Source organism: Orcinus orca, chromosome 15, assembly GCF_937001465.1.
Source record: "Orcinus orca chromosome 15, mOrcOrc1.1, whole genome shotgun sequence".
NCBI classification, from domain to species: domain Eukaryota; kingdom Metazoa; phylum Chordata; class Mammalia; order Artiodactyla; family Delphinidae; genus Orcinus; species Orcinus orca.
In genome coordinates, this window is record NC_064573.1 from 25,366,742 (window position 1) to 25,379,983 (window position 13,242).

At 55.7% G+C, this 13,242-nt stretch overlaps 1 protein-coding gene across 7 annotated transcripts in view; it reads left to right on the forward strand.

Annotated features, from left to right (window-relative positions):
• Positions 1–12,084, forward strand: part of ZBTB7C (zinc finger and BTB domain containing 7C) — a 382,923-nt gene extending 370,839 nt beyond the window's left edge. For all 7 annotated transcript variants that reach the window (XM_049697870.1, XM_033421371.2, XM_033421372.2 and 4 more), the window contains one exon: positions 9,568–12,084. In XM_049697870.1, the coding sequence (XP_049553827.1) occupies positions 9,568–10,219 (652 nt within the window). In that variant the 3' untranslated portion in view covers positions 10,220–12,084. The remainder of the gene's footprint in view (positions 1–9,567) is intronic.
• The last annotated feature ends 1,158 nt before the right edge of the window (positions 12,085–13,242 follow it).

The following is a 13,242-nucleotide window of genomic DNA, read 5'->3' on the forward strand; positions in this document are numbered from 1 at the left end:
CCGTGTCCACACTGCGGAAGGTTCTGGTGAGTGCCCTGCATCAGGGCTTGGTCATTTCAGTGTGTCGGATGTGGTTTACCTGCCCTGGGACTGTGACTTCCTAGACCAGGTCCTTTCCCCACATTGCCCCTGTCCCCATCAGAGAACCCGCCTTGAGAAACCCACGCTTATTCCAGTGGTGCTGCTGCCACCCCGTAGCCCCCTAGCAGTTCATCTTTGGGAATTGCTGGGGGCTCGTTCTTTCGATTTGCCCCAGTGGGCCCAAAGCTCTGGGTTTTGAGGAGAATGCAATGTTTGGCATCAGGTCGATTATCAAATCAGGGGCAGTGCTTTTGGGGGAAAAACAAGATGAGTTCTGCTAAGTAACGAGACGCACTCTCTTTGGCGGCTTGAAAACTCGATTTGAGGTTGCCAGAGAGGGTACAGGAACGTGTTCAGCTGACAGTTGTGAAAACAGCTCTGCAGGGTCTTCCGGTGACCGCTTCGAAAGACAACGCGGATTGTTTCCAAGGTGGCCTTGGGTCCCCTCACAGCTGCTTCTGTGAAGGAAACCCCAGCAGAATCTCCCAGCTGCTCCGAGCTGACAGTGAAGGGAGAATTTCCGGGTGCAGAGGGGCAGGGCCCCCCATACCCCGGGTGTGTCCCCTTCCACCCAGCCGTGCTGACCTCAAGTGCTAGCTTCTCTTACCGCTGCGGAGCAGCTGGCCCCAAAGTCCCCGAGATTCACCCCCTCTCGGGTGCCCCCCACTACTGGCCCTGCCACTCTTATGTCGCCTCCTCCTCCCTCCCTCCTCTTCTCCTGAATTCACCTTAGAGCCATAGACCCCTGTAAAGGCTTGACAAGAGCACAGGGATAGCGGAAGATAAACCAGAGCCCAGTCCAGATTCAAGCACAGGTCATGCATCTGGAGCCAGTGCCTCTCCGCAGCCCCCTGGGAATGACCTCAAGACGTGGACACCCTTCACAGGCCTGGTCCAGAAAAGCCAGCCCCTGAGTCCTGCCGTCTGGGCTCCACCTCCTTTGCTTGTCCCCTGCGCAGATGGCTGACACTTGGGGACACCCCTCCGTCCAGGGGAGACCCTGGTCTGTGGCTTCAAGGGGATGTGCTGCATCTCAGGGTACCTCAGAGCGAGCCTGCCCTGCCCCCCCACCAAGTCCCCATGTCCCTTCCGTTCCCCACTTCCCTCCGGGCCTTTCCCACACTCCGCTGTGAGGGCCATGGCGGTCTGTGTCCCTGCCTTCCCTAGGGAAAGTTTTAAACTCGGTCAGTCGAGACAGACTTCTCACCCTCTTGACACCAGAACATCCTCTGCGTGGGCCTCCTGGTTTGGGCCTCAATGCTGTGTTGTATAGGAGGGTCGCATTCCAGAACCCTCCCTTCCAGCACATTCCTGCTGATCACTCAGGGTGGTCGCTGTGCCTGCCGGCTCACCACCCCTCCAGGCCAGATCAGCTGTGGGGCGGGTTCCAGCCATCCAGCCCCCGGCCCTGCCCTCCCTGCGGTCTAGTCCTGTTCAACAGAACGACAGCCACCCGGGCCCCCGGCCTGTCTCCAGCTGGCGCAGCTTCGTTCCCGCCTCCATCCACATCTCCCCTCACTCGGTGCCCACTGGGCACTGGCCCTCCTGAGACAGATCAGGAAAGCTCTGGGGTCCCCTTCCCAGGAGCAGAGATACCCGGAGTGGGGAGAGGGTGGAGGAGAGTTTCTTGGCCTCCTCCCCTAGGGACTTTATTTCTCACCGTGGGCTGTGGCTGCCCGTGATGGACACCCCCTCGACACCCCTCCCCATCACGTTCTTCGGAATCGCTGGTTCCTTGCTGCCCTTCTGTCGCCTCCCCGGAGCTGCCTGCAGGATTCTTTTCAGCCTTCAGAGAGCCTCAACCCTGGCCTGTCCAGGTCCGGGTGGCCTGTAACTCTCTGTATAGCCAAGTCCTCTCGCAGCCTTTCCACGGGGAGCCCCCCCTTTGTGGCTGACTTCCTGCCGCCAACATCTGTAACACTGCCCTCCTCAGCTGGAGGCGTCTTCAGCAGCCACTTAGAGCAGCAGCTGCTGCCTCTTTGACTCGGAATTCCCAGACTCCCTTGCAATGCAAAGCCACTACCTGGGACTGGACCCCCCGCGAGGCTGAGGGACCCCTGACCTGCTGCCCTCACGTCCTCCTCGTGGACACTATTTTCCTTTCTGGAGCCCGAGTCTTTGCTTAATTATAGCTGAGCTTCTGCTCTCCGGTCAGGCCTCCTTTCCTCTCTTCTTGATGTTGATCCCACTTCCCCTCCCTCCTGGGGGACGTTGGAGTGACCCACCCTCCCCCTGCAAGGTGGCCCCGGCTCTGAGTTATGGCCTCCGATGCCAGCTCCCAGCATGTCCACGCCCCGTGGGAACATCATTCTTCATGGCTTCAGCAGCGCAACACGGCGGAGGGGCCTTGGGCGTCCTTCCAACAGAGCCCCTTCTGCCCCTGAGGCCCCACTTACTGCTCTCATTCTGTGGGTGTCCAAGAAGGGACTGCGGCCCCACCATCATGTGTCTATTCCTTGGTGTCGGGAATCTCACCTCCGAGCCAGCTCTAGATTTCAGCCAGTCCCACAGTTGTCCCACCACTGATCTTTCCAGCTATGAGACACCCCTGGAGCCACAGGAAAGGCCTCAAAGGCTTCAACCAGATGGTGTATCTCTGGCCCCATGCTGTCCCCTCCTAGCTCTGGCCATCCCATGATCACCTGGACTCCAAGTTCCTCTGTCTATGCCTGAGTCTATGTGTCCACTCCCCTAGCCTGGTCCAAGGTCACCATTTTCTTCCTGAGGACGGCTGCAGTCTGTGCTGGCTGCAGAGACAGCTCGCGATGAAACTGGTCCTGTGGCTCTGACTTGGGAGAGAGAAACAGTTCCAGGACTTAGGGCAGAGGTAGCCTGGACCAAGATTCCCCCAGACCCTCCTCGTCAGGAGTCCTTTACTTCTATTCCCAGAAAGTCTGGAAGCCTGGGCCAAAGGTCAGGACTACAGGGTTCGTGGGCCAGGGGTGGCCCCTAGGATGCGCCTTGAAGAACGGGGAGCATGTGGGCCAGGGAGGACAAGAAGGTATTCATCCTCTCTGCGTGCAGAGGGACGCTGCTGCCCTTGGTGGGACTTTTCCCTGCCCACTCACCTCACAGGGCCCTCCCCCTCCTCGTTGCCCCAACCCCTGTCATCACCACCAACTAGGCCTGGCCTGGGCCTGTGAAGGCCTCAGGAGACTCTTAATTGCTCCTGTCCTGCCACGTGGGTCCTTGAGTACAGGCCGCCTGTCGGGGGAGCCCCTAGCGCGCATGCTGGGGCAGTCTTCCCTCCTGGAGCCCCCGCATCCCATCCGCAGCCTGGCTCTCACAGGCGCTCCAGTCAGGTCTGGCGGACACGTGGTGAAGTCAGGAAACTGCCACACGTGAGAAGAGACCAGCTCCTGAGACGACAGTGGTCCCGTGGAAGAGAAGGATGGGCAACCCAAGCTCTGTACCCCGAGAAATCAATCTCTGATGAGCCACGATTTCCCCAGTCTCCACTGAATCCCCTACTGACATCCCGCAAAGGCTGCAACTTTTAGCCCCCACCCCCTGGCCCCCAGAGTAAGGCAAACGCTGGTTGCTCCGTGGCGCCCCATGGTTCTCTCTCCAAACAAGGCCGGGAGCCTGGCAGATGATGCTTTTTTTTCTTAGTTCTCCCACTCCTGGCAGCTCTGGGGACCTTATTAAGATAATGTAGTATCATTAGCAGTGGCAGCAGGAAGATAATTTGTCTCAGACCATCAGGTTACCAAGAAGTCTGAGTGGATGGTGTTGGGAAAGCGTTATCCTCACTTGGGATAACGCTTGGGATAATCCTCACTTGGGATCACTCCACTGAGGCCCAGGACCCGGGGCCCTTTCCTTTCACTCAGGGGAATGATATCACCAGGACTGGCTCATCTTTCTTGACGATGAGCTCTCCGAGCTGGAAGGGGGAATACCGGTCAAGGCTTGCATGCATGTGACCTGGCCTGGGTCCCAGGTGCAGAGTAAAGGGATGAGACGGCAGACAAGGGGACAGGGCGAGGGAGGAGCACGTCAGGTTTGGACTGGGCAGTTCTGAGAAGTGGCCCCGCACCAGCGGGCCGCGGCCATGACCACCCACTGTACAGTGAGGAGCACCGGGCAGAACTCCAAAGCATCTGCTGGGTTCTTATCCGAGCAGGTTCCAGTACCATCCGGGCCACATGCTGAACAAGTGCGGAGGGAGCAGGGCCGGCACGTGGGGACACAGAAGGCAGTGTCTCCTGGGGACTGCAGCCCCTTGGAAAGGGCACTGCCATGGTGATCAGGAACCCCAGCTTGAGGGCTTGCATCTGCCTCTAACTAGCTGTGTGACTATGGCCGAGTCACCTCCCCTCTCTGGGCCTCGGTTTCCCCATGTGTAACACGAGGGGGTTGGAGCAGGTGCTCCCTAAGTTCACACGCAGATTTATGACCCCATATATTGCCCAAGATCAGGAAAGCTCTGGACACATGACAGCACTTCTCTTTGCCTCCTCTTCCTCACGAGAATGATGGAAGGGCCAATTTCACGGGCTTTACTGAAGCCGTTATAACCAACCACCTGTGCAGTTAGGTCCTGACCCGCGCTCACGATTAGTACTGACGGGAACGTCCCTGAGCCTGGGTTCCTTTTTTGCAGCTCACTGTCCATGAATTTGCTGCTTCCTGCATCATCTTGCTGTCTAGGCGCCTAAAAAGATAGGGCCCCAGGAGCCAGGGACAGGGCGGTGGCTCCGCAGGCATGAGGGGCAGCTAAGGGAAACAGCATACGTGACGGCCCTGCCCTGGGAATAGCATGCATGGGAAATAAAGGCAGGAAAGACAGCCTCTGAACAGGTGTTCCCATCTGCCAGGAGCACCTGTGTGGTTGAATTGGGGCCACAGAGCGCAGACAGGGAGACTGGGCCCCCAGGGCTCGGGACTTGCTGGGAGGGCAATGCTGATACGTATGGGGCCTTTAGGGGCCAGAAGAGGATGATGCTGACACATCGTCCTCTGTTGCTCCCTCCCTGCCCCTCAAGTGACCTGCCTCGGGCTGCAGTGTTCAAGTGCTCTGGAAGGTCAGGGCAAAGGATAAGACCTGGGTCGACAGAGAAGGGTTTATGAAAGACTGCACGTGAGTTTGACCACTGAAGAATCAGGGGGATTGGGAGTGGTAGACATTTCAGGCAGGGCAGTTTGCAAGGGTAAACTCAGAGAGGAAGGATGTGGGTGCAGGGAAGAGGAGGGCTCACGGCTGGGAAGGAAAGAGCACACATGCCGGCATCTACGCTTGGACATCTGGTGGGAACCTAAGGGATGGAGCGTGGTGTCCAAACACAGGATACGCACAGAAGGGGAAGGAGCCAGGGCTTACCAGCATCCATCCCATAATATGGCAGGCTCTGAGCCAGGGGGGCTGGTGGTCCAGCTCATGCCAACGGAGATTCAAAGATGCAAAGCTGACCAGAGCATGGCCTGCTAGGGGAACAGTGTGTCCATGTGGTGCAGTACTGTGGGGAGGGACGGGGGCTGGCAAAGGATATGGGGTGATTCTTTTTTCCAGCTTTATTGAGATATATCTGACGTATAACACTGTATAACTTTAAGGTGTACAACAGTGATGATTTGATATGCACATATATTGTGAAACGATTACCACAATCACATTAGTTAACACACCCATCACCTCACTTAGTTACCTTTTTTTTGTGTGTGGTGAAAACATCTAAGATCTACTCTCTTAGTAACTTTCAAATATATAATACAGTATTGTTCACTATAGTCCCCAAGGGCCCCCAGATCTTATCCCTTTATAACTGGAAGGCGTGAGCTTGTAAGGAGACTTCAAAGCCATGCTAAGGGGTGAGTTAGCACAGAGGCCTTTGGACAGGGTTAGGGGGCTTGGGAGATTTTAAGGGGGCACCGGACCCCCAGTCCTGAAGGAAAGTGACCAAGAGCTCAGCTGCTGAAAGTCAGACTGGAACATTCCAACTCACTCATGATGCCTCTGGCAGCAGATCAGATGCGTAAAGGAGCAAGGGTAGAAGAGCGGTAATACATGAAGCCAGCCAGCCAGAGAGAGATTCAGTATGAGCCCATTACCCAGATGCAAACACTCTCAGAACACCAAAGGTCAAAATGGCGCAGCACAGCCTCCCATTTTAGAGGTCAGGAAACTGAGGCCCAGGGCAGCAAAGGACCTGGTCCGGTTCTTAGAGTGTGCCGAGCCCGGGCCCTGCTCTGCCAATGCACACGCGCATTACATCTACATGGAAAGGTCATTACAGAAATAAGGAGGCTGTGTGACCTTAAGAAAGCCATTCCCTCCCTGGGAATGGGCTGGGTTAGATCAGTATTTTCAAGGTCCTGGGAAGCATACCGCTAGGGATGCAGGTTACTGGGCCCACTGATTCAGACGTGCTCTCAGTAAACTAAATGCTCTCTAAATTTTTTCCAGGACTAACTTATGAGGTTTGTCCACCCTCCTCCCCCGCTGCTCCCATGAAAAGTCTCCACTGGGGACAGTGGCTCCTGCCCAGGCTGAGCTGCTCCCACAGCTTGGCCCAGTCTTCTGACCCCAGAGACGGAAGGCTGGCTGCAGATGCCCTGGTATGATTGTTTGGGCTGTACTTCCTGAGGCAGCCCCTACAGGCTTCAGGCTGGGAACACTCAGTATGAAAATCCTCAGAAGAGCTTGCCAACAAACCATGCCCAGATAGCCCTCCATGCCCCTCTGCCCCTCACCGGCTGGTACCTTTGGGAAAGCTGTTTGACTTCGCTGAGCCCCCAGCGATTCCTCAGTCCCAGTGAGGAAATTAATCCAGGTGTGTTGAATCGAGCTCATGCAAACGGAGATTCCTCGTCAATAGGAACTGATGTCTAGCCCTAGGTTCAACTCTGCATGGAGAGGTTAAATAACTTGCCTGAAGTTCACCCAGCAAGTTAGTGGGGGTCTGAAGCTGGAGCAGGGGCTCCCACACCCCTAATGGGGATCCCTTTCCTGCCCTGTACCTTGCCTGTGAATAATGACTTTCCAGGGTCATTGAAACGGTGTACTTGCCTGCTCACAGCGGGTGCTCAACGAGAGGAAATTGTCGCCACCTTCTCAGCACGTCTCCCACACTTGGGCCAGTCGCCTCTGAAGTGTGATTTACTTTAGATGCCCTAACAGGAAGCTCAGGGAAGCAGTGCGTATTTAAAGAGGCCCTTGACATTTGAAGATTTACCATTTGCATTGTCCATTATTTGAGGGTGTCAATACTATTAAATATATGTAATAGTAATTTTTTAAAAAATCTCCCTTATAAGGTTGTAGTGAGGACTGAATGAGATGATGTATTTAAAGCCCCACTGGTGACTCTCAGCTGACCCTCCACTAGGCCCTGGTGAGGATGAGTCCCTCAGCCAGTGAGGCTAGCCAACCACCCAGCATAGCCAACACCTAGCATCAGTGTTTCATCAGAGCCTGAGCAAACGTGTGGAGTCCCGAGACATATTCCCCAGGACGGTACAGCGTCACTCTAGGGCTACAGATAGCACTTTGCACCCCACCCCTACATTTTTACACAGGTCACAGTGCAGTGCTGAGGAAAGAGGCCTAAGCTGTTCTAGTCCCAGCTCTGCCATTACCCTTGCGGTGACCTTAGAGACTTCACCTCCCTGGTCCTAACCCTAACCCTCCCTGGGCCTCAGTTTGCCCACCAGCCAACTGAAGGATTAACCTAGGCCAGTGGTTCTCAGACCACCAGCAGCAGCAACATCCGGCAACATATTCAAAATGCAAACTCTCTGCTCTCTCCCCCGCAGACCTACTGACTCAGGCAGTCTGGGAGGGAGGCCCGGCACTCGGTGTTTCATCAGACCCTGATAATGGCTCATCAAGTTTGAGATCCACTAGCCAGCATGCTCAAAAATCCAATCACCGGGATGAAATGTGGGTTACAAAGACCATAAGAGCAGCATGCTGGTGGCAGAAGGGCACATGAGATGTCACAGCGGGGTACTTACTGTGCAGCCTGGGGGCAGCTGGTGGGACGGGGATGGCGGTGTCTGGTGTGTGAAGGATACCAACTCTCCCTTCCTCTGCCCTGCCTACCCCACTCTCCTCCCCCACCCCCCACGTGCCCTCCAGCCTTCCAGGGAGCACAGGTGGGGGAAACGGATCTGTCCTTTTGGTCCTTCTCCCCTGGTCCCTGCCAGTGTACTCATGAATGTCCTTTTCTCTCCTGCCCCACCCCTGGGGAACTAGCCGGAAAATGAGAGCCAGTGAGACCTCTAGTGGCCAGGGGACACCAGGAGACCAGGACCCGCTCCTGCTGTGCTGGGGTTATGTTGAGTGTGGTTTAAATCTGGCCATTTTAGGGCAGATGCCTGGGCTCCACATCTGCTCCAACCTCAAAACCAAGCCAAAAATTACAGGCAGACGCTCCACCCAAGCCACACCTGCAGGGAGGAGGTGGGAGGCTGGACACAGCTTCCTGGCCTGCCCGGCCTGGTCAAGGAAGGCTGCAGAAGGATCCTGAGAGTTCTCGAAGCTCACCTGCCTCCACTTCTGCGTGGCTGAAAGGCTCCTTTAGCTGGTTTATGCAGCATTCAGTCTTTACAAAAACAGGCTTGAGATGTCTGTTTTCCTTTCAAGACCGCCAGGAGGTGTGTTGAATCTAGCTCAACACAACCCGAATTTCCGTCAGCTCTGGACAACAGGCATTGACGTCTCGTGCTAGGTTCGGCTCAGTGCAGAGAGGTTAAGTAACTCACCTAAGGTCACCCATCACGTTAGCAGTGGGTTTGCAGCTGGAGCAGAGGCTCCCACACCTGCTGATGGGAGCCGCAGCCCCACGTCATCTCTTACCTCTGAATAATACTGCTTAAACCCTGAAAAGCTCTGCCCTAGCTTAGGCTGCATTCTTGTTGCACCTGGCTGTTTTGTAAACCCTGGAATCGTCTGCAGACAAAGAGGAGAGCCAAGGGCTGGGGCTCAGAAACCACAGTGCAGGAGTGACTTGAACAAGGTGTGCCTGATCCCTGTAGCCTCCCGGATTAGTGCTGAGGACTGACAGGTCTCAACAGCCCAGGGGCTGGGATGGGATCAGGGTGAACCTCGAGGAAAGACCCTGTTGCCTGGAGAGAGTGGAGCTGAAGGTGCCATCCAGTATGAGAAGTGGCTGCCCCACTGGAGGACTAATGAAAGACTGCTGGCTTTCGGGGCCTCTGTCCCCAGCAAGTCTATTCTGCAGTCTATGAGACAGGCCCCGACAGAGTGGGCGCTCCATCCTCCTGAGCTTATGCGTAACAGGTGTTCTGGACGACAGCAGCGTCTCTGGGCCCCGCTCCTGATCCACTCTCTAATCCTGGGGAGGAGCCACACCTGCTTGGGGTGGCGCAGTAGTTGAAGGTAAATTCTAGCAGGGGTCCCATTCCTGAGGGTTGACACCACAGCCGTCGGGAGCCTTAGCAGGTTCTGGAGGAGGGGGAGCAGAGAGTGAGGAGTGGCTCCTGGGGTTCTGGGCAGGGACTGACTCTGGCTCTGCCTTGCAGGCAGGACAAGCTGAAGATCCACATGAGGAAGCACACGGGGGAGCGGCCCTACCTGTGCATCCACTGCAACGCCAAGTTCGTGCACAACTACGACCTCAAGAACCACATGCGCATCCACACGGGCGTGCGGCCCTACCAGTGCGAGTTCTGCTACAAGAGCTTCACGCGCTCCGACCACCTGCACCGCCACATCAAGCGCCAGAGCTGCCGTATGGCCCGGCCCCGGCGCGGCCGCAAGCCCGCCGCCTGGAGGGCCGCCAGCCTGCTCTTTGGGCCCGGCGGCCCGGCCCCGGAGAAGGCGGCCTTCGTGATGCCCCCCGCGCTGGGTGACGTGGGCGGCCACCTGGGCGGGGCCGCCGTGTGCCTCCCGGGCCCCAGCCCCGCCAAGCACTTCCTGGCGGCGCCCAAGGGTGCGCTGAGCCTGCAGGAGCTGGAGCGGCAGTTCGAGGAGACGCAGATGAAGCTGTTCGGGCGCGCGCAGCTCGAGGCCGAGCGGAACGCGGGGGGCCTCTTGGCCTTCGCGCTGGCCGAGAACGTGGCCGCCGCGCGTCCCTACTTCCCGCTGCCTGACCCGTGGGCCGCGGGCCTGGCCGGCCTCCCCGGGCTCGCCGGCCTCAACCACGTGGCCTCCATGTCTGAAGCCAACAACTAGGCTGGCCTCATCACCCCCAGTCCTGCTTCCCTGTCCCCTCCCGGGCCCACCTGCCCCATCCGATGGGTCTGAACTTTTTATTTCAAAAGAAAAAAGGAAAACAAATAGCAGCCGCAGTGGTATTTTCTGGGCCTCCCGAGGCAGCTGCCTCCCCTGTGCTGGGGTCTGAGATGGGCATCCCCTCCCCAAAGGCCCGGCCTCTCTCTGGCTGTCTCTCTGCTCTCACACAGAAACTCACAGGGGCCCGTGCCAAAGAGGAGGCCCCAGACCAGGTGTCCAGAAGCACTTTGGAGCTGTGTGGGGCTAGACGGAGGGAGGTGGCTTGGCCAGAGGCAGACCGGATGGATGGAGCAGGGCTGAAGGTAGGGTCCCGAGATACACATCCTGAGCCCCGCCACTCTAAGGCAGAGTCCCTGCTGACACTGTTCCGATGGGTCATTTTTCCCATCTCCAGTGGCCCTGGGATCCTTAGGGGAAGTGACCTATAGGCAGGGAGAGGGTCTCCTGGGGTCCGGGCCCATTTTTCCCTCCCTGTCCTATGACCGCGGACAGGTCAGCCGTCTGTACCCCAGTTTCACCCTGCTGTGAAAGGGGGCTGGAAATTTTGTTTCCCCCTCCCATCCACCCACCGACACACTCGAACATGCCCATCCCTCCAGAGAGAAGCCTTGAGAGAGCAGGGGCTTTGCAGTCTTAACGTCCCTGGTGACGCTGTTTCACTGGACTTAGTTTTATCACGTCCACCTCTACGTTGGCACAGGTGAGAAATGTGGCCAAACTAGACAGGCTAACAGAGGAAGAGGGCTGGGGTGGGCTTGTCCACAGCCCCCAGGCAGCTTTGGGGAACTCTAAATCCTCCCCTCCCCTCTGGGCAGGCCACTGTGCGCATCCGGGGGCTACCATCTCGCATTGTCCCCACCTCTGCGTGGTCCCTCCAATGCCATAAGGAGTCTTTCAGGACTCCGAGGGCCAACACGGAAGGAATGGGGTCCTCCTCTTAACACCTGGCAGCTGCCCCTCTCCACCTGATTCCCGGAAACAGACAAAATGCCCAGTTACCCAGGTGTATGTTTGCTTTTCAGTTGGGGGCTTCTCAGGACTTTGGCATCGCTGTGTTTGAACACCCTCAACCCCTCTGTGGTCCCCCAGGGAGGAAGCCAGCTGTCCAGTGTGGGAAGTCAGAGGCTTGGCTCCAATATGGGCTTGGAGGGCTCTGTGAGTGAGGGCTGTCCACGCATTCTCCCTGGCTCTCTGGTTTGTAGCCGGTCCTGAGAAGGAAGACAGCTCTGCTGGCCCAGTGCCTTCCAGATCTTCTCTCCCCTTTCCTGTCCTTCCCTCCCTTTTCTTGCTGAGTTTGCTTTTGTTTCTCAGTAGCCCAGAGAAGGGAGGAGAGTTCTTCTGTGCAGATGGCCCAGGGCTGGTGTCCCCAATCCAGGAGCTGTGGGCACAGAGACTTCGGCTCTTCCTATTGCCTTGGCTTCTTCCTGAGCAAACGCAAAAAAACAAAAAGGCCAGAGAAGACCACAGACTCTGTCACTCTCCCAGCTTCCCCGCGAAGACACCCGTGACTCCACACACCACCAGCTGCCCTTTCAGCCAGAGGGAACTGTTGCTGACACCCTCTCGTCCTCAGACGTCATCTGCTGGGCAGCTGCCTCTCACACTCCTGTCTCCATTTCTGACCCTCGCTTCTGGGACCCACCAGCCAACATGCCTGTGTTCCCCCCACAGCCAAGGGAGTGGGGCTGAGCCAAACTTTAAGAGAAAACGAGGAAAAACGAACAAATTAGAAACCAGTGGTGTTGGGGCTTTTGTTTTTATTTTGTAAAAGTAATGACTTCTCATAAACTCAATTTTTCAGACGACTGGTTAGTTCTTTTTGTTTTCTCTTGGCTACAGTTTGGAGTTGTACATTGTAACATATCCAAAGATGTCGAGTACTGTATGATCAAGAACTTGAAGCAAATGGGTCGTGGAGGTAGGGACGGTAGTGTTTGGTTTTGTTTCCCTTTTTTTGGGGGGGGGGACATTTCAGTTTCCCTGTCTGTGGGAGAACTTTGGAATTTTTTTCTATTTATAACTTTTTTTTTATGTGATTGCTTTATGTAAAACGACACTCAACAAGGTTTGCCTTAGTGATTCAAGGGACAATCTTCCATAACTTTGGTCGCACACTGCATCCCGCCGAGAAAAACTCTCAGCTAATTTTCTGGCCTATTTATTAAACAGTATTAATTGACTTGATTAAATGATATTGAGAGTTGCACTTCTGTGAGAGGTGACAGCCACAAGACTCTCTGTAGACACCCGTGGCTTAAGAGGTTGACAATTGGGTGTCACAAACTTATAAAAATGTTGAAGATGCCTTTATAAAAAACACAAATCTTTGACCCTTATTTAATAACGTGAGGGACAGCATTTTAAGTAAAAGAAAGCCACACTTACTCAATTCCCTGGTTCAGGTTGATTCCCTTTTGCATTGTCACTGCAGGTGACAGTGGGTGGTTGTGTGGTGGCGAGGTCAGATCGTCAGTGGTCCCCTGCATTGTGTGAGGCTCTGCTTGACCATAAGCTTTTGGGCATCTATGACTCCGAGTGTGAGGGGTGTGTGTGTGTGTGTGTGTGTTTACACGTGCAGGTACAGCCTATTGTGTGTGAGCAAGTGAGAGTCGAAGGGTTGCTGACCATTTTAACACATCAGTCCTACCAGTTCCCAGGCTTGGATTCCAGAACAGCCTCTGGCTGGCCCTGCTACCGTCTCGGCCTTCTTCCCTTTATTCCTTGCCACTGGAGTTGGACTTCTCTTCCTCGTTCACCTGATCCTTCCCAAACAGAATGCTAGGCCCTGAAGGAGGTAAGAAAATATATTGCTGTCATTGAATGGTGTCAACTCTACTCAGAACCTGGAGCACAGACTCTCTGAGTAAAATTGGTCTTTGCACTGCGTTTTCTGTATAACCAAGGGTTAAGCCCAAGACACTTTTCTGTGATCAGATCCCCTTTCTCGCCATGGTAAGCATTCT